Genomic DNA, 24,827 nt, shown 5'->3' on the forward strand with positions numbered 1-24,827 from the left:
CTATTACTTAAGTCCAAATCCAAATACATCTTAATAAGACCCTCCGCTCATAGTGACTGCGTTGGAGAGTTACCAATATGTGGCAGTGCTATGCACTCAGCATCCGCTGCCTCCAACATTCTGTCGGAACGAGAGGCAGGTATTAGATGAACTGCAAGTGAAAGCTCACCCCCCCCTAACCCAGCTTGCAAGGATAATTACTCTCAAATTATCCTTAATTTGCTGCACGGACGGTCTCCGCTAGCGTGGGAGCCACTTTTCACCATGGCGGTAAGCACCGGAAGTCCTTCATAGTACAATTTTATATCTGTTTGCTCAAAGGCTGATCCTCTTCTGTCACTACCACATCCAGTTCCGAAATGTGCCAACTCTTTCTTGTATTTTCTCCAAAATTCCTCAGCCTTCAGTATCTCAGTACATCTGTGTTTTTTTGGTTCTATATGTACATAAAATCCCTTCTGGGAATTCTCACCTAAATGGGATTCCCTTTTTCCTGAGCGCTTTGGTTAGAAATTTAAAGTCCTTTCTTTTGTTCAGTATTCTTTTTAGAATTTCTTTCAGAATTATTATCCTCTTGCCATCTACCTATAGGTTGTTTTTAAAATGCATTTGCAGAATTTCATCTTTAATAGCTCTTGAGAAGAATTGCACTAGGCCATCTCCTGGTAGCTTCTTCGTTCTAGTGAACACAGACAACATGGAATGCTCTCTCCATCACAGCCAGAATCTCTTCTTTCGTTTTTCCCAGAAAACCCAGAAATTCCACTAGTTCTGTAGCGTTTGTCTTTAATGTTCTCACCTTCTTGCTCCAATTTCACAAAACTGCAAGATTTTGGTCTCATTTCCAAGAAAGTCATCTGATCTAATACCTGCTCTTACTCCAGTTTAAGAGCACCCACGTCCTTCTGAGTTGTGTCCACATTGGTTTTTTTAACCTCTTGATGTTCCACCCAAAATTTATTCACAGAATCTTCAACAGAGGTTGTTCTCTTAGTCTGTTCCACAATGTTGAAAGGAAGTTTAGTTATTGTATTTTTATTAGCCTCTAATGCCACTTGAACCCCTCTCAGTGATTCATTTAAATCTGGATTTTTCTCCTCTTCCACTGCCACCAATCCTCTCCTTGATGAAGTCCCTATACGCCTTTCTTAACTTCTGTCATTTTGGTTCTGTCAGTTGCAAATAAGTTAGCTTAGACAACAGTCTTTCTGGGTCAGGATTTTGTTTAGTAGTTCTCTTCTAGACTAAACAATCTCACAGCCAAATTCTTGTGATCCTGTGATTCTTCCCCCTCAGATTTCAAATCTGGACCAGCATAAGAGGGTAAAACAACTTCAGAAATTGCATGCAGATGATCCCAGCGACCCTGCTCACAAAACTCTGCATGTCTAGACACTACAATCCCGCCATGCACAAGAAAAAAATTGATAGCCTTTGGACAAGCTCTGATATCTGACAAACCTCAACCTCTGTGCTGGGGAATCCCCTTTTCTTCTCTGCCCCCCTCAGGTTGTGCACCCAAGCCCAGCAACTAAAGGTTCTGAGATGATCCATGCATGGCTCATTGCCAAAAAGCAGTAAATAAGGAGTATTATCTACTGTAGAATGAAACAGCTTGTTCTGTATGTAATTAGCACACAGAATTGCCCCCCCCCCCAACTTTCTGGGTATTCCACAATCACTCAGCATAGAATCCTTCATTGTTTGCAAAGATCTAATCTCACATTCTGTTCTCCTGAGGAGAAAATGGTCATGTTTTGCGCTGACTGATCCCACACTTCTTCAGCCAGGTATCGAATGCTCCTGACATGAACCCTCCACCTCTATCACTTTGAAACTGTGCCACCTTGTGGGAGAATCTTCTATCCACATAGTTAACCCAATCCTTAATTACCTGGAACGTTTCACTCTTTTGCTTTGTGCCTCACCCACATGAGGCTCTAAAAATCATCGATTAGGACCAAAAAATACTTAGCCCCTCCTTCCATCTCAGGGAACAGCCCAAAGAGATAAACATGAACCAGAGCAAACGGTCTCTGACTAACCCTGTCACTTTTCTGATAAGACCTACATTTATTCTTTGATTCTTTGCATGTCCAGAAAAAGTTTAACATTTTTCCCTTTCATTTTGGACCCTTCACACAGCTCAGACCTTTTAGCCACACTTTTTGAAATTTGCAGTCCCGATGCATCAATGCCATGAATGTAAACAACCATTATGCAAAGCTTTATTTCATGCTCTCATGCATGCCCTGGACTCTTTCACACAGCCTGGTTGGTCTTACAACACATACAAACCATTCTTCAGTGGCGCAGTGGCAAGTTTGCCTGCCTTCTCTACTGTACAGCAAGAATCAGAGAAAGATGCTTTGAAACCTTGTTTCACAAGACATGATACAGACATTAAATTATTTTCCAGACAAGGAACAATTAACACGTTAGGCATTGCAGCATCAAGACTGTGAACATACACAGTGTCACGCCCAGCTGATTCCTGCACTCTGCCATCAGCCAGGACCATGCGTGCAGGTGTATTAGGAAGCTCCTCTTCGAAAGACTGTGATGAACAAGCTAGAGACTTAGGTTATTCACTGTCAATTATCCAGCATCGATGGGCGCCTCCATGAGATTCCTTGACCATTGAGCCTGATGCTTCTTCTGCTACTGCTTCTTAGCAGCTGCTGGCTGCTGTTTGGCTTTGCCGTCACCCAAATTAGCAGTGCAATTCCTCTGAAGATGTTTTGATGATCCACATGGAAAACCCTATGCTGACTCCTTTGCGCAATCACCGGCCTCTCTGGAATGCTGTCCATCACCAGCTGCGTTCCTTCCACCAGAACGCCTCCCACTTCTTGGGTTGCATTGAGGGGTTAACTCCTTCCTCTCCTGGTGTTTTGACACCTCCGTCAATGATCTCCCAGTGAGATATTGCATGGTCTCTTGCTGCTCAGGCAGAGCCTCAAGAGTTAAGACTAAACTGTCCCATGATTTATTCAGCGATGACAATATGATATACACCTTCTGCTGCTCTGAGTAATCCTCACCAAACTTGCTGAATTGTGATAACAAATCACACATCTTTTGCAGATGATCTGAAACACTTTCACTTTCCCTCAACCTGGCTCTATACAAAGCCCTTGTTCTTGCTCCCCACCGAAACTCAGCTGTATCTTGATTGGCAGCATCTATTCTATGCACATGTGATAGTTGGGAATTTTCCAAACTTAAATCAGATTAGCATGGGATTTGTCCTCAAACCTCTGTTGCCCATTATCAAGATTCCCAACAGGAGGATTCATTACAGTGCTCCACAATCCCTCCTGCTTCAAATACGTCCACATCTTGTCACTCCAGGATAAATAATTGTGTTCATTCAATCTTTCCATCGGGAAAGAAACTGACGTTGAAGCCAATGCCATAGCGGCAACCAAGCTATCAGCTGTCCCGGACCGGTGATTGATTACTCACTCAAAGCGGCAAGAACACTGCTCAACTTCTGGCCCCACAGACTGTCCTTGCTGGCGCTCCTCACAGGCAACTCCTGGTAACACAGATTAGGTGCTGTTTATGCATCTGTGCCAACCCCAGCACCTTCCCAGGAATTAACCCATAACCTGTTAAAGATTTTATTATCTCCAGATCACATTGGTGTGTGCCAGCCCTAATATCAGCAGAGATTAGCCTTGGACAGCCGCCTTGGAAGCACATCGAAGTTCAGGTCACACACAAAAGGCAACAAAACACTCATGGAAGCAATAAATATCAATCAAGTAAGTTGCTTACTTGAGCAGGTCATAAAATGCATAACTGTTTGTTTTTACATGCGGTTACTACAACTGTCTCCTGTAGGAACTGTGCATGTTCAGAAAACAATTCCCACAGCAAAAGTTCGTTTGTAGACTAAATAATTCAGCTCTCACTGCTTCTTGAATCTTCTTTCTGTTTCTGGAACGAATGATTGAACACATTCTCAATCACTCACCCCAACATGCCAAACAAATCCAGGAGTACTCTGAAACAAATACTCCCATGATGTGAAGCCAAGAGAACATCAATAATATGGTCTTGGAGTAAGTACTAATGATTCCTGCAATAAAAATATGTAATTCAATGCAAATATATATTACAAGATGTCTGGTCAAATTACACAGGCATTACCAAATCCGTAATAACCCAGTCCTTTGTAAGTTTGCTTGAAGCAATATTTCACTGAGTTCACAGGAATTTGCTTCCCCTGAGCTTGATACTGCAGTCCAACATGTTGGTAAGGGAGGGAGAATGGCAGGTATGTAGGTGTAAACACCTTTCCCTCCAGAGAATAAACTCCCTTATATTTTCATAACAGCTGGGGACTCATGAGAAGTGGCTGGTGCCCACTGAGACCAGTAGGACCAAAAGCAGGGAAGCCAACAGCAGGTAGAGCCAGAGCAAATAACATGCAGAGACAATGACAGGTGGAGCCAGTTTTGTCCCTATCCTCTTCCCTGTTGGATTTTTACAAATGCAACACTGAGACTAAGAAGGTGGATGACAGCCAGTGTCACCCACTGGGTCTGTTGTAAATAGGAAGGCAGACTGGTGGAGGCTGGCTTAGGGCAGTCTGGGGTTGGTGGGACAGTGCCCTATTCACTGTAATGGAACAGCCTCCACTAGGACTCACATCTTTATGAAGCACCCCCACACAGCATTGAACCCTCATTCCCATGGTTTTCTTTCCATGACAGGAGTTCCCATAGGCAATAAATATATTTGGGGTAACCAATATGGTGTCCTCCAGATTCCACTGGATCCCAACTCCCATCCTCCCCACCACCACCACACATAAAAGCTCTCTGCAAGAAAAAAAAATCTAAGTAGCAGGTAGAGGTCTGAACCTAGCCCACTCCTCTGTCTGAAGAAATGAACCTATGCTGCCAATTCTCGTAGTAGACCAGTATAAAGTAAGCAGCAAGCACATAAGCGGCACACAAAACTCTACCAAACCATTCTGCGTTCTAAAACTTATATTAATAATCCAAACATTGAGAGAGCAATGGACAAGATCTACTACAGAAGCCACAAACAGAAAACTCATTCAAATTGTCTCTGTGCTATACTTGCTGGAGAACATTCAAAATTATTATCCTCTCCACTGCAGTAAAAAATGAAATAATAATAATAATAATAATAATAATAATAATAATAATAATAGAAGAAGAAGAAGAAGAAGAAGAAGAAGAAGAAGAAGAAAACCATTTCATGAACCTTCATTACACCCCAAATCAGGGCTGGATCTACACTGACCATTTTAACTTTATTAGAATGATATGAGATATATTGTTTAAAACGTCACAGGGGATACTGGTAAATTTTAAAAAGTTCCTTACCTTGTTTTGTCCGTAACAATGCAGCTTCCCTATTGTCGGTTCCTGGTTGCTCTGCAGCGCTCTCTGGTGTCACATTTTAATAACACATTATTAACGTTAGAAGTGAAATGTAATGTGTCCATCTACATTATGAAAATCATTCCTTAACCCTTCCTGAATGTTATAAACCATGAGTGTAGATCCACCCCAGCTGGTTGCAGATATTAGTTTTGAAGCTCTCCTGCAAGTAGAAAGTAGTATAAATGGAGGAGTGGGCTTGGCTAGAAAGCTAATGGCTGTGTGACACTCTTGCTCCCCCACAACCCATTGCACTGAGTGGAATAATACAGTTTTTGTCACAAGGAATCAGATTGCGTGGTGGAGCATGCCAAGAACATTAGAGCGTTGTTACTGCTGTAACAATTTGTTACGAACAACTGTTTTCTCATGTATATTCTGTACCATGAAAAATAAATAAAAACTTTATTTTAAAAAAGAACATTAGAGCATAAGAAGAGTTAACTTTTCCAGGTATGGTTACTCGAAGTCACACCCTTTCCTCTTCCTTGTGTGGCTCTACACAACAGAAACTCAGAGAGTAAAAGATTACAAACAGACACATACACATGCACTTACTTCCAACCAGGCATTCCTTTTTCTCAGGTTTACTGCTTCTGATGCCTCACACATGCAAGAGAAGCATCCAGCCTTTCGGCTGGATTTTGTGGTAGACAAAGCAAGGGTCAAAGAGCTTTTGAGAGATGGGAAAAAAATTGAAGGTGATCTTTATGAACATCACCACTGCTGCTATGACAAATTCAGCCAAGTTTTCACTGAGATTGTGAACTTTTAAGATCATCTCACCCATTTCTGTGATGGCGCCCTTTCCCTTTTCCCAGTTTAATCCAAATTAGTAGGTAGTCAGCCACTTACGTGCTTGCATCTGAGGCTTCCCAGGAGAGGAGTCAGCAATGGTGTCCGCCTGTGTCTTGCTGCTCAGCCTGCGTCGGATTAGATCCTTTGACTCCGTCCAAGGCAGGAAACAGTGATTCCGATACATGTGGAAGATCTCCAGCCAACCCAATACATTTGCCTCTGTGACCCCCAAATCTCCCCCCACCAGGCCTTTTCCAATCTCAGAAAAACTGCTTTGCGTAGTTGCAGTTGACCCAGAAGTCAATTTTAATAATTTTTAAAGAACAGCAAAAAACCAGCAAAACTAGAACAGCAAAATAAAAAACAAGATTTAAAGAAATAATCAGCCTTTCAAAATAACTGAAAATACATGAGAAACTGTTGTCTGGGTGTGTATACTTTTCCTCCTCTTTCACTCAATGCCACCACAAATAGAATCTGTTTCTGTCTTGAACTTTTTGGTTACTTTGTTCAAACAGAAGGCGCATTGCCTTGAACTGGGTGTTAAGGACATCCAGCTATGATTTTAGCAACTACCAGCTTTCTCTCACATATGTTGCTAAACAGACTATCAAGTAGTAACAGCTCTTTAGCTGCTATTGATTGGAGCTGGATTTGAACTCTAAGGTACAAATCCCCAGAGCCAGTCAACCTATCCAGCGGCTGATATTTGAAAGGGCAATGAAAGGCTGAGCTGAAAGTACATTTTTCTCCCAAGGCCTTCTGCTGTCTCACGCTTGCTTGCCTGAACGTAGAGGAGTTCAACATAGAGGAGCTTGGACACTTTTAGAAACCTTGTATGCATTACAAGCCTATCTACCTATAAAATGGAAATAACCAACCAAGAATATTGCCTGGAGCACAGCTGTGTTGTTATTACAGAGTTGATAGTCTTAAGAGGAATGTGTTGCCGGTGGGTAAACTGGGTAACTATTTCAGAAGAGTGTGTGTGAGAGCTGGACTGTGTAAAGCCTAGACAACAAGAGAAGTTATGCAAAGGGCAAAAAAGGCATTGGAAGAATTAATAGCAGAATGGAAAGAGGAGGCAGAGAAAATGGATCGAAAGAGAAGGAGCAAAAGGGACAATGAGAGAATGAAAGATAGGATGCAAGATTAGTGAGGCAGAAGCTGATGAGAGATATTAATGCATTGGTAGGCAAGAAGTTTGTTGAAGGTAGTACAACAAAAGGGCAGACCTGAGTAAAAGAAAACTAAAGATGGGTTTAAGTGACAAAGTACTGAAGCAAAGAAAAGGATGGAAGAGTAGTGCACCTCACACAAGATGGGAATTGTTCCTAAGATTTGATTTGATTGAGAGTTGTGTATGAGAGATCCCATTCAAGGCCCAGGGAACTGAGGGCTTAAAATAAAATTACCGGAAGCAAGCAGAAGTCAGCCAAGGGGAAAGGGGAGTGATGAAGCTGTCTGAAATAATCTTTAGGAAGGACTAAGGGTGGGGGAGATTAGCAGAATGTGGGAATGGAGAGGCGAAAGGTTAAATAACACAGTAAATTGACTACTTTTATCAGATAGGAGGAAAGTGGAGACAGCTTGCAAAGCGTACACAAGGGAGGAGAATATATAAAGGGTGGGGTGGGGAAAAGGCCCCCTACTTGTAGTGATTTCAATTTTTGTGACTCCCTTGTGAATTCTTGTTGTTCTTTCTGAAGGGGAACAGAAGAAGAGTCTTGCTGGATTAAGCCAAAGACTCATCTAAAAGCCCTCTAGACTGGTGGATTTTTCTGTGTGAGAATTTTCCTCTGGAGGGGTACTCTTGCACTGTAGCACAACAAAAGCAGGACAGTCCCTCCCTTCAGCCCAAACAGTTATGATATGAAAAGTTACATATTTCTGTACACAACAACAGCAGCGAGAATGTTGGTAGCCAGTCATTGGAAAGGAAATTAAATTCCAACAAAGGGGAAATGGTTAAGTAAACTTTGTGAGTACCTGGAGTTAGCAAAATTGACGGATTTAATAAGGCATAAGTCAAAATTTTTAATTCAGAAACAATGGAAATGTTTAAATGATTATTTATACAAGCAGGGCTCAAATACGAAAGTTTGGTTGTGTCTAGACTAACCTTGTGAAGAATTCAGAGAGCATAAAGATTTGATGGATTATGAAATAATCTAAGGAAGGGAAATGATTGAAGAACAGATGTAAATGCGGGCAAGATAAATAAGAGACGTGTGGTGAATGCGGTGGAAGTCTTTTATAATATTTTAACTAAGATTTATATATGGCAGTACAGTGGTACCTTGAATTAAGTACTTAATTCGTTTTGGAGGTCTGCTCTTAACCTGAAACTGTTCTTAACCTGAAGCACCACTTTAGCTAATGGGGCCTCCTGCTGCTGCTGTGCCACCAGAGCACAATTTCTGTTCTCATCCTGAAGCAAAGTTCTTAACCTGAGGTACTATTTCTGGGTTAGCGGAGTTTGAAACCTGAAGCATCTGTACCCTGCAGCGTATGTAACCCGAGGTACCACTGTATTTGAAGCAAGAATTTTATAATATTCCAGGTTATAAAAAGTATTTTTTCTTTTCTTTTGTTCCCCCCGTTATACCTTTTTTCCTTTTTATTATTGTTTAACTTCTATTTTTTGAAAAAAATAATTCCGTGCGCTGCTCTGGTTTGCCAGAAGCGGCTTTCTCATGCTGGCCACATGACCCACATGACCTCAGCCAATAAAGCGAGATGAGCGCCGCAACCCCAGAGTCGGTCATGACTGGACCTAATGGTCAGGGGTCCCTTTACCTTTTACAGGACTGAGCAGTATGACAAAACTTTCGTTTGTGCAAAGAGGAATGAAAAAGGGATTCTGCACAACCTTCCAAATACCATCATGAGCACACATCACCATGAATGTACTGAGTCAAATATTCTGTTTCTCACAATGGGCAACCGGATGCCTTTTCTTGGAAACCCACATGCAGGACCTAAGTGAAACAGTTCTTCACCACTGTTCTTTGTCAGCAACTGGTGTTTGGAAACAGGCTCTCTCTGCCCCATTTGCAGCTCTGTCCTCCATGAATTTGGATAATTCCCCTTTAAAGCCATCTAAGTTGATGGCCACCATCACATTTTGTGGAAGTGAATCCCATAGTTAAATCTATGTGCTTTCTTTTGTCTGTTGTGACTCTTCCATCATTCAGCATCATCGGATGACTCAGAGTTTAAATTTTAATTGCAGGGCCAGGGAAGACTTCTGTCGATTTAACTGCCACATGCTGGCTCACTGTTTCATTGTGCTATCCACCTGCAATATCCCAAAGCACTCTTCCTGTTCAGCCACTACCAGCTCAGATCTCATCAGTCTACATGAAAATGTAATTATTATTTTTTTTACCTGGTCCAATATACATCACTTTACTGCTAACTTACAGTTAAACTGCATCTTCCATTGTATTGCTGATGGAGACATCATTTTTAAATTCTTTGCTGTCTTTCTGTTTTTGAATAATTCGGTGTTTTCAGCAGATTTGACCACCATACTTCACCATCACAACTCTGTCATCAGTCCCATTATAGATCCTTAGGGAGATTTCCCCCCCCCTTTTATACGTGTCCACTGTGCGAATGTCCCCATGATACATAAGGGGGGCTGTCCTCTTGCACCAGGACTACTAAGTTTAATTTTGGCAAGAGACTTTGTCCTCACAAATTTATGGGAATGATTTGTTTTTAAAGAAATATGTGTAAAGGGGCTTTAAGATTTTGCAGGGGTGGTGGTGGTGAGATGAAGTAGAGAATTCTGAGGTGGTTTTAGCAACAATATGTTTAAGTACACTTGAGAGAAAAAAGGTGAGAGGGAATCCTTATCTGCTAAGTGACTATCTAGAAGCTGCTAATATGTCTTCAGGAAGAGAGCAGATTTAGGTTCCCTGTTACTGAGTATATTTTGAGGCTCTCTCTTCAAGCTTATGCAACAAATTCAAAGTCTTCTATTCAGGATGCTGCATTCCATGATTTTGGCCTTACCAAGCAGGGCTTTTCTTACGTTTTTATCCTCAAGTACTTTTAAACACATGTGTTCTATCCTCATATTTTCCCAGCCTTTACAAAATTCCTCACGCCAAGGTCATTTCCACCTACCTCTGTACACAAATCCTTCTGCTTTGTATACGGTATTTCTATTTCTCCTCACAAGTTCTTCATATCCCAAGAGTTTGTTAGTTCTGTAAAATTAATTATCCATTAACTATTGTTGGCTGTATATTCCCCTCCTTGCCAAAACCCACACATTCCAAGGACTTATTGGATGTATATCATATAATCTGAGTAGTAATTTACCATCCCAAAGTGGTGAATTTTTATTCGATTTTACTTGTACATCTTCTTCTCACATTCTGCACATTCTAGGAACAGGTTGTTGTTTTTGAAACAATTCCCCCCACCCCGTATCCCTTACAAAACAGAGGGCAGCATTTTAAAGAGGCTATTTATATACACTTCCCTCCAATTTCTCAAAATACAAAAAGCTCAGGGGATCCATATGTATTTTCAAAAGCAAGAGTAGTATAATACTGCTTCTAATAATAATGATAATGCTTTCTGGTTTTTATCTAATGGATAGACATGCATATCTGCAATTTTTGCTTGCTTTGAAGAATTTCTGTTTGAGCTTTGTGTCTACTTCTTCCCAGAGATTTTGCATCTATGTTTTTTCCCCCAACTTTGAATAGCAGATCAGTAAACAAAAGTGGAGGAGAAATTAAAGAACCTCTAATGAGGGTGAAAGAGACTCTTGAGAGTCCCATAGACTGCAAGAAGATCAAACCTATCCTTTCTGAAGGAAATCAGCCCTGAGTGCTCACTGGAATACTTTGGCCACCTCACGAGAAGAGAAGACTCCCTGGAAAAGACCCTGATGTTGGGAAAGATGGAGGGCACAAGGAGAAGGGGACAACAGAGGACAAGATGGTTGGGCAGTGTTCTCAAAGCTACCAGCATGAGTTTGACCAAACTGCGGGAGGCAGTGGAAGACAGGAGTGCCTGGCGTGCTCTGGTCCATGGGGTCACAAAGAGTCGGACACGACTAAACGGATAAACAACAACAACAACAAACATGGGGACATTGTGTACACATGTGTTAGGGTGCATTAATCTTTCATTGTGAAAGGAGGCTGCCAAAAAGTGAAACTGGCAGTGTGTAAAGATTTGTATAATGTGGTGTATATAAAGAGTACATTTATTTTTAACTTTGTGAGGAGAAACAAGGCAATAAATTGGAACATCTTTTAAGAAGAGAGAGAGAGAGAGAAAGAGAGAGAGAGAGATGAATGTGAAGTTCTTTGAATATTTGAAAGTACTATATAAATGCTAAGCATTATTTTTAGTGTTTATTTATTTTAGTGAGGGGAAACCCAGCCAGCCAGTAAATGAATGCAAAACATCTCTAAGTGGTGAAAGCATAATGAAAAGTCTAAATACTGTACTATTATTAATAATATAATTATTATTGTTTTAGTGTATGTTTTTCTCCGAGTGAAGCATGGGTAAGGGCAAGTGAGCTAGTCAAAATCTTTAAAAGAAGTTTGTGTAATGAATTTAAAAGCACATTTTTTTGGGAAAAGGGAAGCAAGCTATTAAGACTGCAGCTCTTTACCTGTTTACCTAGGAGTAAACCCAACTCAATTCAGTAAGACTTCGAGAGCCAGTGCGGTGTAGTGGTTAAGAGCGGTAGACTTGTAATCTGGTGAACTGGGTTCGCATCTCCGCTCCTCCACATGCAGCTGCTGGGTGACCTTGGGCTAGTCACACTTCTTTGAAGTCTCTCAGCCCCACTCACCTCACAGAGTGTTTGTTGTGGGGGAGGAAGGGAAAGGAGAATGTTAGCCACTTTGAGGCTCATTTGGGTAGTGGTAAAGCAGGATATCAAGTCCAAAACTCTTCTGAGTAGACAAGTAGGATTATGCTATGATTAAAGTTGGAAATGTGTTTCTAGGCACATTTATTTTTTCTCATGTGAAGAAGTGAGCCAGCATCTAAATCTAGAACCTATTACAAGTGTGTGTTTGATGACCAAAAATTGCTGACCACATGAAAGTGCCATATAAATGCTAAGTACTAATTTTCTAATTATTGTTTAGTTTACCCTTGAGAGAAGAGACAGTAAATTAAAGGATTTTTTTAAAGGACTGATTTTAAGGACCCAAGAGAGCCAATTTTATTTTTCTCTCCTAAGTAGTGAAGTGAGCTTCAAAACTCATAAAGTTAGAAATCTTGAAGAAAGAAATACGTGTTTCTAAGTGATGCAAATCTGTTTGGCCCCTTGAAAGTAGGCATACTTTCTAAGTAACAATGTTATTAATACTATTTCAATTAAGCCTGAGTTTTGCTTGTTTCTCTCTCTGGAGAAGTGAGTTAAGATCGATTAAGTTGGGGATAATTAAAGGGCTGTGTGTATGTGATGAATGCCCCCTCAATATCATTAACAATAACTAACAGAGGTGTGTTATTGTTATTGTTAATAATAATAGTTATTATTATTTTTGTGAGAAAAGATGTGTTTTATGTTCCTTTTTTTTTTTTGAGCTGTGCATTACACCTAAAAAGCACATTTACCAGTATATTTATGCAAAGGGAACAGAATCTAAAAAGTCAATAAAAGTTGGAAATCTTTCAAGCTCAGAGTTATTCAAATTTCTTTTAACTCTTCAAATGCTGTACACACACAGAGCCTAATTACTAATATTACTAATTACGACGAAACATGTTTTCTCTCTCTCTCTTGTGTGTATCACCTAATTACTAATATTATTACTAATTATTATGATTTTAAAACACATTTGCCTTCTTGTGAGGGGGAGGCAGGATATATTACTAATATTAATTATGATTAAACGTCTTTTTCCCTCTCTTATGTGTATACGTACATCCTAATTACTAATACAGTATTAGAGTATATCTTATTATGATTATTTTTAAACAGGTTTTCTTTCTCATGTATGTGTGTGCGGGGGAGGCATGATATACAGCCTAATTACCTAATATTAGTGCCAATTATGATTAAATACATTTTATTTACCTTGTGAATATGTGCGCGCGCACACAGCGCCTAATTACTAATATTATTACTAATTACTATGATTTTAAAACACGTTTCCTCCCTCTCTCTCGTGTGTGTGTGTGTGGAGCCATGAGGCGGCCAGTCACCCAGACTGCGCTTTAAAGTTGGGACCTGTCGAACGCAGCGTGTTTTCGCGCGGCTCAAAAGTAACTCGCTTTGATTTTGGAAGCAGGTCGCTTGCGAAGCGGCGGCGGACAGAACCAGAGCCAGCGCGCAAGGCGGAGCCAAAGCAGCGGCGGCGGCGGCTGCTGCCGAGCTGGGGGGCGGCTGAGTCGGGGGCGGAGCAAGGGCGGGGAGGAGGCAGGCGAGGCAGGCTGTGCCCGGCAGGCGAGTCGCTCGCGTCGGCTGCTGCTACTGCTGCTGCGACGTCCTCCTGCTCTCTCTCGCTCCATCTCTCTCGCTCCCTTGCTCCCTCTCGCTCCCCGGGTCCGAGCCACCTCCTCGCGCGCCCCGCGCCCCGCTCCGCTCGGGCATGGCAGCCCCTCGCCCCTTGCTGCTCCGCCGCCGCCGCCTCCTCCTGTTCCTGCCCGCCGCTTGCTCTTCCCCATCGGCGGCCGCCGCTGCGCCCGCCGCCTCGGCTTCCTTCTCTTCGTCGCCTCCGCCGCTACTGCCGCTGCTGCTCCTGCTGACCAGCGGGCCGGGCCCTTCGGCGGGGGCGGCCGCGAGAGTAGAACCGGGCGGAGGAGCTGGCGGAGCCGGCGGGAGGAGCGGCGGAGCTGGCGGCGGCAGCCCGTGTCGGGAGAAGACGGTGACGGTGTCTACTCTGCCAGTGCTGAGGGAGAGCGACGTCGCCTGGAGCAGCGGCGGCGGCGGGAGCAGGAGCCCCCCGGTCGGTTCATCCTCGGCAGCGGCGGCCCCGGCTGCCGATTCTTCCTCTTCGTCGTCGTCGTCTTCCTCGGCTGCTGCTGCCGCCGCCTCACCGGGCGCATCGCCTCCCGCGGACTCGCGGCTGCTGCTCTTCGTACGGACCGAGCTGCCCGGGCGCGTTGCTGTGCAGGACGACTTGGACAACACCGAGCTTCCCTTCTTCACGCTGGGTAAGGTGGCGGGGGAAAGCGACCCACAACTTGGATGGGTGGGAGAGGAAAGGGGGAGTGGGGTGGGGTGTTCGCCTAGAGGTGCCTCTGTCCTAACCTCTTCGCCTTCTTTGTGGGAATTTATATCTGCCTGTCGGGAGCTCCTGCAAAAGTTGTTAGGCGACCCCCTGGGGTGCGGGAGGGGGGGGGAAAGAAGCATCTCTTTCTCCCCCCCCCTTCCCCGCAATTTATGGAGGTAGCGCATGCGACCCCTGGGATGGGGCAAAAAAGAGCTCCTCTGCTTTTTGTGGGATTTCTTTCTTTCTTTTCTATCTATCTATCTATCTATCTGGTGCTGCAAAAGTAGTTAGGCGACCCCCTAGGATGGGGAGAGAAAGATGCTTTCTACCCCAAATTTGCGGGCATGAAGAGACTACCGAGGTCGCACATAGGACCCCCTGGATAGGGAAAGAAAGACTTCCTCCTCCCACATCGCTTTATTGTGGGGATTTATATCTATCTATATTCTCATGGTAGGGATATAAATAAGCTTTCCTTTCTCCCCACCCCTCCAATTTTTTGTGGGCATGAAGAGAGTATGGTGGTAGTACAAGCACATACGACCCCCAGGATGATGCAAGAAATACATCCCTCCTAGGGGTGGGGGCATAAAAGGAACTGCAAAGATTGCCCCCCACCTTCCTCCTCCCATTGGGTTGAGGGTAGAAAGGGATGCATTCCCCCTGACCCCTTGATGAGCATGGAGGGTGTGTAAAGGTAGATGGGTTTGCCCTCATGACCACACACAATATGGGGATAGAAAGAAGTGTCCTTATGGATGTAGCAGGAGTACAACACCCCCAAAAGTGGGGGGTGTAGAAAGATGCCCACAAAGGGGTTGCTCCCTCCATTGGGGGCATGCTGGGAATAGAACATGGATGCATGCTGCCTCCACTTTTTTGAGCCTGGAGAGCTGAAAAGGTGCTCCTCTTGGCATGAGGAGGCAGCAAAGAAAGGCGGGCATACCACCCTCCCACCCAGAAGGGGTGGAACGGGGTGCTGACACCCCCCCTCCCAATGAGGGAATGCAAAGTAGAAGGGTGGAAAGAGATCTGTCTGCTTTCCCTGAAATGTCTCTTGGGGAGAAGGGTGTAGTGTGCTACCATTACTTACTCCAGGTGCTGTACAACTGAAAAAACAAGAACAGGTCCTTTGCGAGTTACTTGCAATTGAATGTTCAGAGAGGGAGTAGGTGATGTCTGGAGCGAGGTGAGCAAAAATGTATAGCAAACGTGAGGTTTACTCCACAGAACTGCAGGTGCTCCTTGAAAGGATGGACTGGAATGGGGATGTGAGATGTAGTGGATGACGGTGCCTAGTGTTGCGCTAGGTGCTGTGCATCTTAAATATACGAACAAGCACTTGCTAACAGCTTATTGGAATGGCTTCAGCTACACAAATAATATTCCTGTAACAGCTTATTGGCTAACACACTGGGGAGCAGGCACCCTATTGTCCAGTGATGGTTGGGGTGTGCAAGGCTTACCATACTTGAGTTGTGACTTTTCTACCCCCAACTTTCCCAGTGGGAACATACATTGGAAGGTAGGTAGGCTTATCTCATCTCCATGTGAATAGGCATTGGAACAGTGGGCTGGAATGAAGGGGCAACATTAATATTGTGCTGGGAATTGTAATTAAAAGCAGCCAATTCCCTGCCTAGTTGTATACACAAATTTGGCCGCAAGGACTAGGAGAGAGACCCTACTTTGAGGGTGGGGTTGCAAGTTTACTATGATGGGTTGCAAAAGAGATGCCCCATGGGCACACTTACTGGGGATGGGAGAAGATCATGAGTAGTGAATGCCCAGCACATAGGTTAAATGGATTTGTGCGTGGGGATAACACAAGGGAAGGCATGGGGTATTGAATGGCATACTTTGCAGGAAGCATTATATGTGCATTTAGGCAGGCGAGAACAAGATTCAGCAGAGTGGGCGGGAGGGCAGTGGCATATATTAGAAAAACCATTCAGGAGGTGCAGTAGGTGGCCAGATGAAGGAATTGTGTACACTGGTGAGTAGAATAGGAGAAGGGCATGTCTTGAAATGGTGCGTTGGAGGGATGCTCATGTGCTGATGGCTGGAAGGATGCCGTGCTGTGTTTCTGGTTTCACAGACAAGAAGCTTTTTGGAGAAGAAGGGCACTGGATGAAGAATATGTTTCAGATGGCAATGGACGGTTCAGTAGAAGGAGACACTGGGCCAGGGTGACCCTTCTGTAGATTGAAGGGAGCACACCATAGCACAGTAGCGAGGTGGTGGGACACAGAGTGAGAGATAGTATAGAAATGAAATACTAAATAATAATAATATTGATAATAATACTCACTGATAGGTGAAGAGGATGCTTTGGAATACTGCATCAGGGTTTAATCAGTCCTAAAGTGATGGAGAACCAGTTGCAGATGTTCCTTAGATAAAGTGAGGCATTGATAGGAGTGGGTAGGTTTGGGAAGAAGTGATGATAACAGCTGTGGAACAGCCTGCTGCAGCAATTTCTTTGGCGGGAAAGAAGGAGATGATGTACTAGGATGCAATGTGCAAAACACCAGTCATGAGAATGTCCCGGGAATGGACGTGAATGCATAATATGATGGCCTTGTGGGGTAGCATACCAGGCATGGAGGTTAATGAGGTAGGGAAAGAGCCAGTTGCAGGCTACAGCAGGAGAAAGGGGGCTGAGATCCAAGGCCTATGATAGTGTGGGAGGAGCTGTGCATTTAGATTGGGAGGGGTGGGAAGAGAGGATTAGTTATCTTGAACATTTTTGGGACTATGGGAATTTTTTCTAGGTTGCAAGGGCTAGTCCAGGTTAGGAAACATAGAAAACCCAAATTAAAATGTTGTGCAGCTTGTCTGCATTAGATTGTATTAATAGTCTATAAACATTTTAAACTTTTTCTTTACTTAGGGCAAACTAGCCACGTTAAAAGCTGTGTAATGTGATTATTATTTTTCTTTTATGTTTGCTAGGATGTTATAAATAAATAATAATAATAAGTTTTGTTTAAAAAAGAGAATATTTTGCCACTTGAACAACCCCTCATGTGCATTTGGAAAATCTTGCGGTGGATCTAAATAAATAGTACTCAGAATAAGGGAGGTAAATGCAAGTTAGCTGTGCTCTGGGGAGTGACAGATGGCGGGATGGAATTTGGATTGGTGGTGGTAAGGGATTGTCTTTGCAACGAATTCTTGGTGGCGCCACCATGGGTCAAAGCAGAATGACTGAGAACTGTGGAGCAGGTAGGCATTGAGGGTCAGGCGAAGGATGGCTGTTCTCCAGTGAGTGAGAATGTTATGAAAGGTGATTCTAAGATGTGTGGCCTGGAGGCTTGCTTCACTTGAGGTTGGTGTCTAGGGGAACAGTAATGAGACTTGTTTGGTTGATATTCTGTGGTATATGAATAGGATTCTAAGCACGTGTTTGACCTACAGTTGCTCTAGGCAACAGTGGAGAGGCTGGGATAACTCCTGGCAAAACTGCTGGACAACTTGTTCTTCAAGTTGCTATCCCTGGCTCCTGGTTTCTTCTGCTCCTAGTTATGACAACTAAGAGTGCTAACACTATTGATTGACTGTTAATGATTTGGCTTATGCCTTATTCCTGTTCATTGGGGGTGGGGGGTGAAAGAGAGAGAGAGAATGCCTTGGGCAGAAACATGTTTGTCAATAAGATTTCCATACAGTTTCTAGAGCTTTGCGGTGGGTTCATCTGGAGATGCTAAGCAGTTTATGGGTTTTCTTGCCATCTCCTATTACTCCCTTGCAGTGTGTGGTGGGCTGAGTAAATTGTCATTTCCATCCCTCAAGGATTGTTACCTTTGTCCCTGTGGATGTTTAAATTTAGGCCACATCTTCAAATGGAAAGTATCTTTCCTCTTCCCTGCCCCCTTTCCAAGCTGCCAAACACTTTGAATTTTGTAAAAAGACATTCTTTATGCTGAGGCAGGAGTCTCTTTAGTGCTGCTGTCACTTTGCTGTGGCTTGATTTCCTTCTCTTGCAATTGATAGCTTAATTATCTTTTAGCGCTTTGTAATTTCCCCCCTTCCCTTCTTCTGCTTCCTGGTGCGTTCCATGTCCCCCTCCTTTCTGTTCTCTTCGCCTGGTTTTGGAACAAGATCTGCAAACCTGCCCAGTATCTCTTGCTTTGGAGGAAACTCTGCTCATCTCCAGTGTGGCAGGTGGCATCCTTAAAAGACTCTGTTTTGAAGCTGAATGGTGGAGTATGAGAGTTGCGCAAAGCTAAGGCTTTGTTCTAATAAGCATCTTGTATATAAATATTTTGTTCTGATTATTCTCATTCTAGTTGTCATGGTCTGTCACTTGAGTGTCTCTGTGTGCTTGCTCCAAGCTTCTAAGGTTCTCTCTAGTCTAGTGGGAAGAAGAGAAAGGAACAAACGTCTGTCATCCTGTGTGTACCTTGTTGCTCTTTTGCTCTAACATGGTGTGTTCTTGCCGGGCCTTGTCAAGGTTGTCGTGTGTATCATAGCTAACTTGTTATCCTCACTAAAAGTAAACTGTTTAGAATTCTGCATCCAGAAGCAGGCTTTCTGCTCTGGCAGAACAGCAAAGGCAGTCTGTTGATCTCCACACAGCTCCTCTTTTATCTACCAGCTTCTTCCCCTCACTGACGCTTCAAAACCTTGCTGTAATTTGTGGATCTGCTTGGCTTTGTGCTGCCACTGATTGGTGCTTAACTAGCTGTGGTTGTGAGTCCCCCTCACATGTCTTGCATAAACTTAAATGTGTCAGGCTGTTGTGTAGGTACACATATATGCCTGAAGTGCAGCTGTCCCTGGCAGTCTTTAGAACACTGGCTTAGTTTTGTTTAAAGCATTTTTTTTCTTTGATCAGGGAAAGTATAATGCTGATGAAAAATACAGATTTCTCCACACCGGGGTCCTTTTAACCCTTCCCCAGTGATTTTAAATGCTGTTTTGTTTTGTTTTTATTTTAAAATAATACAAGAATTGCTAAGTGGAGCTTTCTATTGAATGTGTTTCTCTCACTAAAAGCACAGTTTTATACTCTCAGTTACACTGGGTGATGAGGTTGCAGGATTTGGTGAAAGACCCATCACGCTGGTTGAAGTGGATTGAGTACAGTGGTACCTCGGGTTACAGATGCTTCAGTTACAGACGCTTCAGGTTACAGACTCTACTAACCCAGAAATAGTACTTCAGGTTAAGAATTTTGCTTCAGGATGAGAACAGTAATCGTGCTGTGGTGGCGTGGCAGCAGGAGGCCCCATTAGCTAAATTTGTACCTCAGTTTAAGAACAGTTTCAGGTTAAGAACTGACCTCCAGAACAAATTAAGTTTTTAAACTGAGGTACCACTGTATGCTGCTACTGTGAAAGATACACCAGAGACTGACCAAATAAGGTAGGGTTGCGGGCAGCACTAGGGTCTACCCTAACTCCTCTGATCATGGCCATGGCCATGTTGACAGTGCACTGGACCTGGAGTAAGACGTTTCCCTCTTACGGACATCAGCAGAAACGATATTAGCCGCCCCTGCATTGAGGGCCACCCCACCCAAGACATCACAACAGAGCAACTTTTCACATAGTCACAGCACTCTACCACCCATGGGTATAGCCGGGGGGGGGGGTGAGCAGGGGGACAGCTGCCCCCACTAAATCAAGTAAATCAATAAAAAATACTTAAATAACTGAGGTTTTTACCCCCTCCCTAATATAAAGGCTGCCTCCTAACAGAAATCCTGGCTACACACATGCTAAAAAGGTAAAGGTAAAGGACCCCTGACAATTATGTCCAGTCGTGGACGACTCTGGGGTTGCGGCACTCATCTCGCTTTATTAGCCAAGGGAGCCGATGTTTGTCCACATCAAATTAGCATTACTAAACCGCTTCTGGCGAACCAGAGCAGCACATGGAAACGCCGTTTACCTTCCCATCGGAGTGATACCTCTTTATCTACTTGCACTTTGAAATGCTTTTGAACCGATAGGTTGGCAGGAGCAGGAACCAAACAACGGGAGCTCACCCCATCACTGGGATTCGAACTGCCGACCTTCCGATCGACAAGCCCTAGGCTGAGTGGTTTAGACCACAGCGCCACCCACGTCCACCCATAAACCCCATGCTACCACTCCATAAACCCCACATGGAGAAATTGTAATTCAGATGACAGAACAGGCAGCTTCAGGTTATCTTTCCCTTTCTCCATGCTATGCACAATTAGGACTTTAAAGGGAGAACTTTGATGAGAAACGGAGAAGAGGAACTGTCTCCAGAACGTAAGAAGAGCTCGCCAAAGGCCCGTCTAGTGCAGCCTCATGTTCTCACTTTGGCCAAGCCGATGCCCAGTGGGAAGGTGACAAGCAGTGCTTCAGTGCAACAGCACTCTCCCCACTTGTGATTTCCAACAAACTGTTATTCAGACACATACTGCCTCTGACAGTGGAGGTAGATAGAGGCGCCATCTCTGTTGCTGCGTTATCCCTGCCAAACACCTGATTCATCCGGTAGTGCAGCAGCAACAGCAACAATAACAAAACGTTTTTTATATTTATATTTTAATTTTGCTGCTGGGAGATTTAGGGGGTCAACAGGGTAGCGCAGCAGCAAAGGACATGTATTTTGCTACCTTGCTACCCCAACAAACAGCTGATTCACCTGGTAGAACAGCAGCAGCAAAACCCCTGCTGACTCCATGAATTATTCGGCTAGGTAGGTGATGATGTTAGGCACCAAAGGTGGCACCTGGACTTCTTCATCTGGTTGCAAAAGGCTGGTTGCCGGTCGCAAAATGCGGCTGGCACCTGCTAATTTCAGACATTGCTTTTGCATGCATTGCAAATACTCATACCACTGAGCTATGGACCTTGTCAGGACTATAATGCAGGAGAGGGGGGGGGGGGGCGAGTGGCTCCAGAACAAGGACCAGACATGTCATATGCAAGCATATAAATGGGTGTGTAGTTTGAAATCTCTTGAGAATGCCTTGCCACAACTCTTAAAAGTAATCAGTGCCCTTAGGCACTTGAAAGTGAAACCTTGTGCTTATCCAGAGTCTGCCTCATGAATTACTTTGGTGGTGCAGGCATGGCTAATTCAAATTCATTGCCATTTCTGCTCTTGCTAAGAGAAAAATGAGGTTTTTTTGAGACATAGGTTTTACTCGGAGTAGATCCATTAAAATGAATACATATAAATTAGTTGCATTCATTAATTTCAGTAAGTCTGCTCTGAGTAGGACCAACATTGAATACAACTAGCATTTGGAATTCACCATTCACCAGGTGTATTACATGCCTGAGAACTGCTCAAATATGACCAAACTAAGCTTTCTGGTCACTTGCTTTGCACCTGAGCCGTCTGTGAGAAGTGGAGAAACTTATTTGTTTCCCGACCTCAGCACCACCTGATCCCTGCCCGGCTTGCTTCAGAAAGACTGTTTGGCACACTAATGTCTCAACAAATGAAACTGACTTGTAGAAAATGTTACTTGAAAAAAGAGACATTGCACATACTTTTGTAAACCAATAAATCTTTAATAAAAATACGTTAAAAAGAGGAAAGAAAGACATCTTTCAGCCTTTCTCAACCTGTGGGTCCCCAGATGTTGTTGAACTACAACTCCCATCACCCCTAGCTAGCAAGGCCAGAGCTCAGGAATGATGGGAGTTGTAGTCCAACAACATCTGGGGACCCACAGGTTGAGAACTGCTGGTAGATTCTGGATGAGAAGCGAAGGGGGTGGGTGTGAAACTCTGAGCGGAGGTGACTCCCTGCCCATCCACCAGAGTCCCATGGCCGGTTGTCTTGGGTAGCTGCCTGGTGGGAGTGAAGAGGAGCTGTGGTGTTTATGATGATTAGGGCAGGCAAGAGGAGGTGGTGGGGAAGAGCAAGCAGCTGCCTTTTCCCTCCCTCTGCCCTTCCCTCCATCGCTTTGACTCCATCAGTCTTGGTCTCACCTCACTCATATCCACTGAGGGAGGGGTAGACCTTGCCTGTGTAGAGACACCAGTCGCACAGGGCTCAGACTCGCTCTTTCCTCAATAGTTGTAAAACTCACCCCACACTCCTCCCCACAGCCTGTCTTCCTTGAACCTGCCAGAGGGATGGGCTTTGCTGCTGGAGCAGATTTTGTTGGGGAGGAGGGGGAGACCCTGAAAGGAGCAGAGAGGAAGATGAGAAATCGGCAGTGTGAGCAGCAACTGTGTGTCTGCTTTGCTTGTTATATGTGTGTGAGAGATAGCAGAAGCCAATAGCAGCACTGCCTTCTGCTTGCATGTTTTAAGGGCTGAACTGAGGAGGGGGAGGCTCCAGTAAGCAGTTTAACCTTCGCCTGTGCAGCATTCAGCCAGCCCTGATCGGCCAGACAATTAGTGAACAATGGATACCCAGAACACATAATATAAATAATGCAGTTAGGAAAGTGATCAACATCGACAGGGAGAGTCTATTCCATAAATGGACTAACATTTTGGAGCACAGAATAGCAGGTGCATTTGATTTTTCATGTTTATCCACAAAATTAATACTCAAACATTGGCATGTAGTATCAGTAGTATCAAACTTTATTTGGATCACAAACCAGCATAAGATGAAACATATGGATAAACTGTACACATAAGACTTAAAACAGGTAAGGGATAAAAACTAATGACAGATTATACCATTGTTGTTGTTGTTTAGTCGTTCAGTCGTGTCCGACTCTTCGTGACCCCATGGACCAGAGCACGCCAGGTACACCTGTCTTCCACTGCCTCCCGCAGTTTGGTCAAACTCATGCTGGTAGCTTCGAGAACACTGTCCAGCCATCTTGACCTCTGTTGTCTCCTTCTCCTTGTGCCCTCAATCTTTCCCAACATCAGGGTCTTTTCCAGGGAGTCTTCTCTTCTCATGAGGTGGACAAAGTATTGGATCCTCAGCTTCAGGATCTGTCCTTCCAGTGAGCACTCAGGGCTGATTTCCTTCAGAATGGAGAGGTTTGATCTTCTTGCAGTCCATGGGACACTCAAGAGTCTCCTCCATGTGAGGGGGACTGCTGTCACCATCTGCCGTGATCATGGAGCCCAAGAAAGTAAAATCGCCCACTGTCTCCATTTCTCCGCTCTACTTGCCAGGAGGTGATGGTCCCAGTGGCCATGATACTAGTTTTTTTGATGTTGAGCTTCAGACCATATTTTGCACTCTCCGCTTTCGCCCTCATTAAGAGGTTCTTTAATTCCTCCTCACTTTCTTCCATCACTTTGTGTCATCTGCATATCTGAGGTCGTTGATATTTCTTCTGGCAATCTTAATTCCGGCTTGGGATTCATCCATTTCAGCTTTTCACATGATGTATTCTGCATATAAGTTAAATAAGCAGGGAGACAATATACAGCCTTGTTGTACTCCTTTCCCAATTTTGAACCAATTAGTTGTTCCATATCCAATTCCAGCTGTAGCTTCTTGTCCCACATAAAGTTTTTTCAGGAGACAGATAAGGTGATCAGGCACTCCCATTTCTTTAAGAACTTGCCATAGTTTGCTGTGGTCGACACAGTCAAAGGCTTTTGCGTAGTCAATGAAGCACAAGTAGATGTATTTATTGAACTCTCTAGCTTTCTCCATAATCCAGTGCATGTTTGCAATTTGGTCTCTGGTTCCTCTGCCCCTTTGAAATCCAGCTTGTACTTCTGGGAGTTCTCGGTCCACATACTGCTTAAGCCTGCCTTGCAGAATTTTAAGCATAACCTTATTATACCATACATCACTTAAAAAGATAAAGACAAGGACAAATGGTTAAAAGCGACTATAAGGGAAAGAATTTAAAGGAACACAGGTGTTGCATTTTGGACCTTCAGTTTAGGCCTAGTTTGTGGCACAAACCATCCTTTGACGAATATCCATCATGGCAGTGCAAAATCTAGCAACTGAGTATGCAACATCTGGGTTTTCATCTTGAAGTAGTATGGAGGTATAAAGTTGTTCTGTACGGCCTGGAAATTTATGTAGTACAGTCGTACCTTGGATCCCGAATGTCTTGCGAGTCGAACATTTTGGCTCTCGAACTCTGCAAATCCAGAAGTGATTGTTCCGGTTTGGGAACATTCTTTTGAACCCAAACGTCCAACATGGCTTCCACGGCTTGCAATTGACTTCAGCCAATCAGAAGCCATGCCTTGGTTTCTGAACATTTTGGAAGTCGAACGGACTTCTGGAATAGATTCCGTTCAACTTCCGAGGTATGACTGTATAGGCAAGATGAACCTCACTCGTTTTTAGTATTGGCAGTGAAAAAAGGCACGTTCTGTTGTTTCCAGTTGCCCAGAGCCACATGGGTATTTCCTCTCCTCATACAGTATCTTCCTAAAGAGGCCTTTCTGGATAGCTGAAGGGAGGGCCTGGCAATGGGCCAGAGTGAAAGCCCTTTGTTGTTTTGGAATTTCAAGGT

The 24,827-nt window shown here is 43.9% G+C and overlaps 1 protein-coding gene across 2 annotated transcripts in view; it reads left to right on the forward strand.

The window, feature by feature from the left end:
* Positions 1-13,638: 13,638 nt before the first annotated feature.
* Positions 13,639-24,827, forward strand: part of ASTN2 (astrotactin 2) — a 656,733-nt gene continuing 645,544 nt past the window's right edge. For both annotated transcript variants that reach the window (XM_083422898.1, XM_083422897.1), the window contains exon 1: positions 13,639-14,372. In XM_083422898.1, the coding sequence (XP_083279024.1) occupies positions 13,808-14,372 (565 nt within the window). In that variant the 5' untranslated portion in view covers positions 13,639-13,807. The remainder of the gene's footprint in view (positions 14,373-24,827) is intronic.

The sequence above is a fragment of the Podarcis tiliguerta genome (assembly GCF_965153285.1).
Source record: "Podarcis tiliguerta genome assembly, chromosome: Z".
Lineage (NCBI taxonomy): Eukaryota > Metazoa > Chordata > Lepidosauria > Squamata > Lacertidae > Podarcis > Podarcis tiliguerta.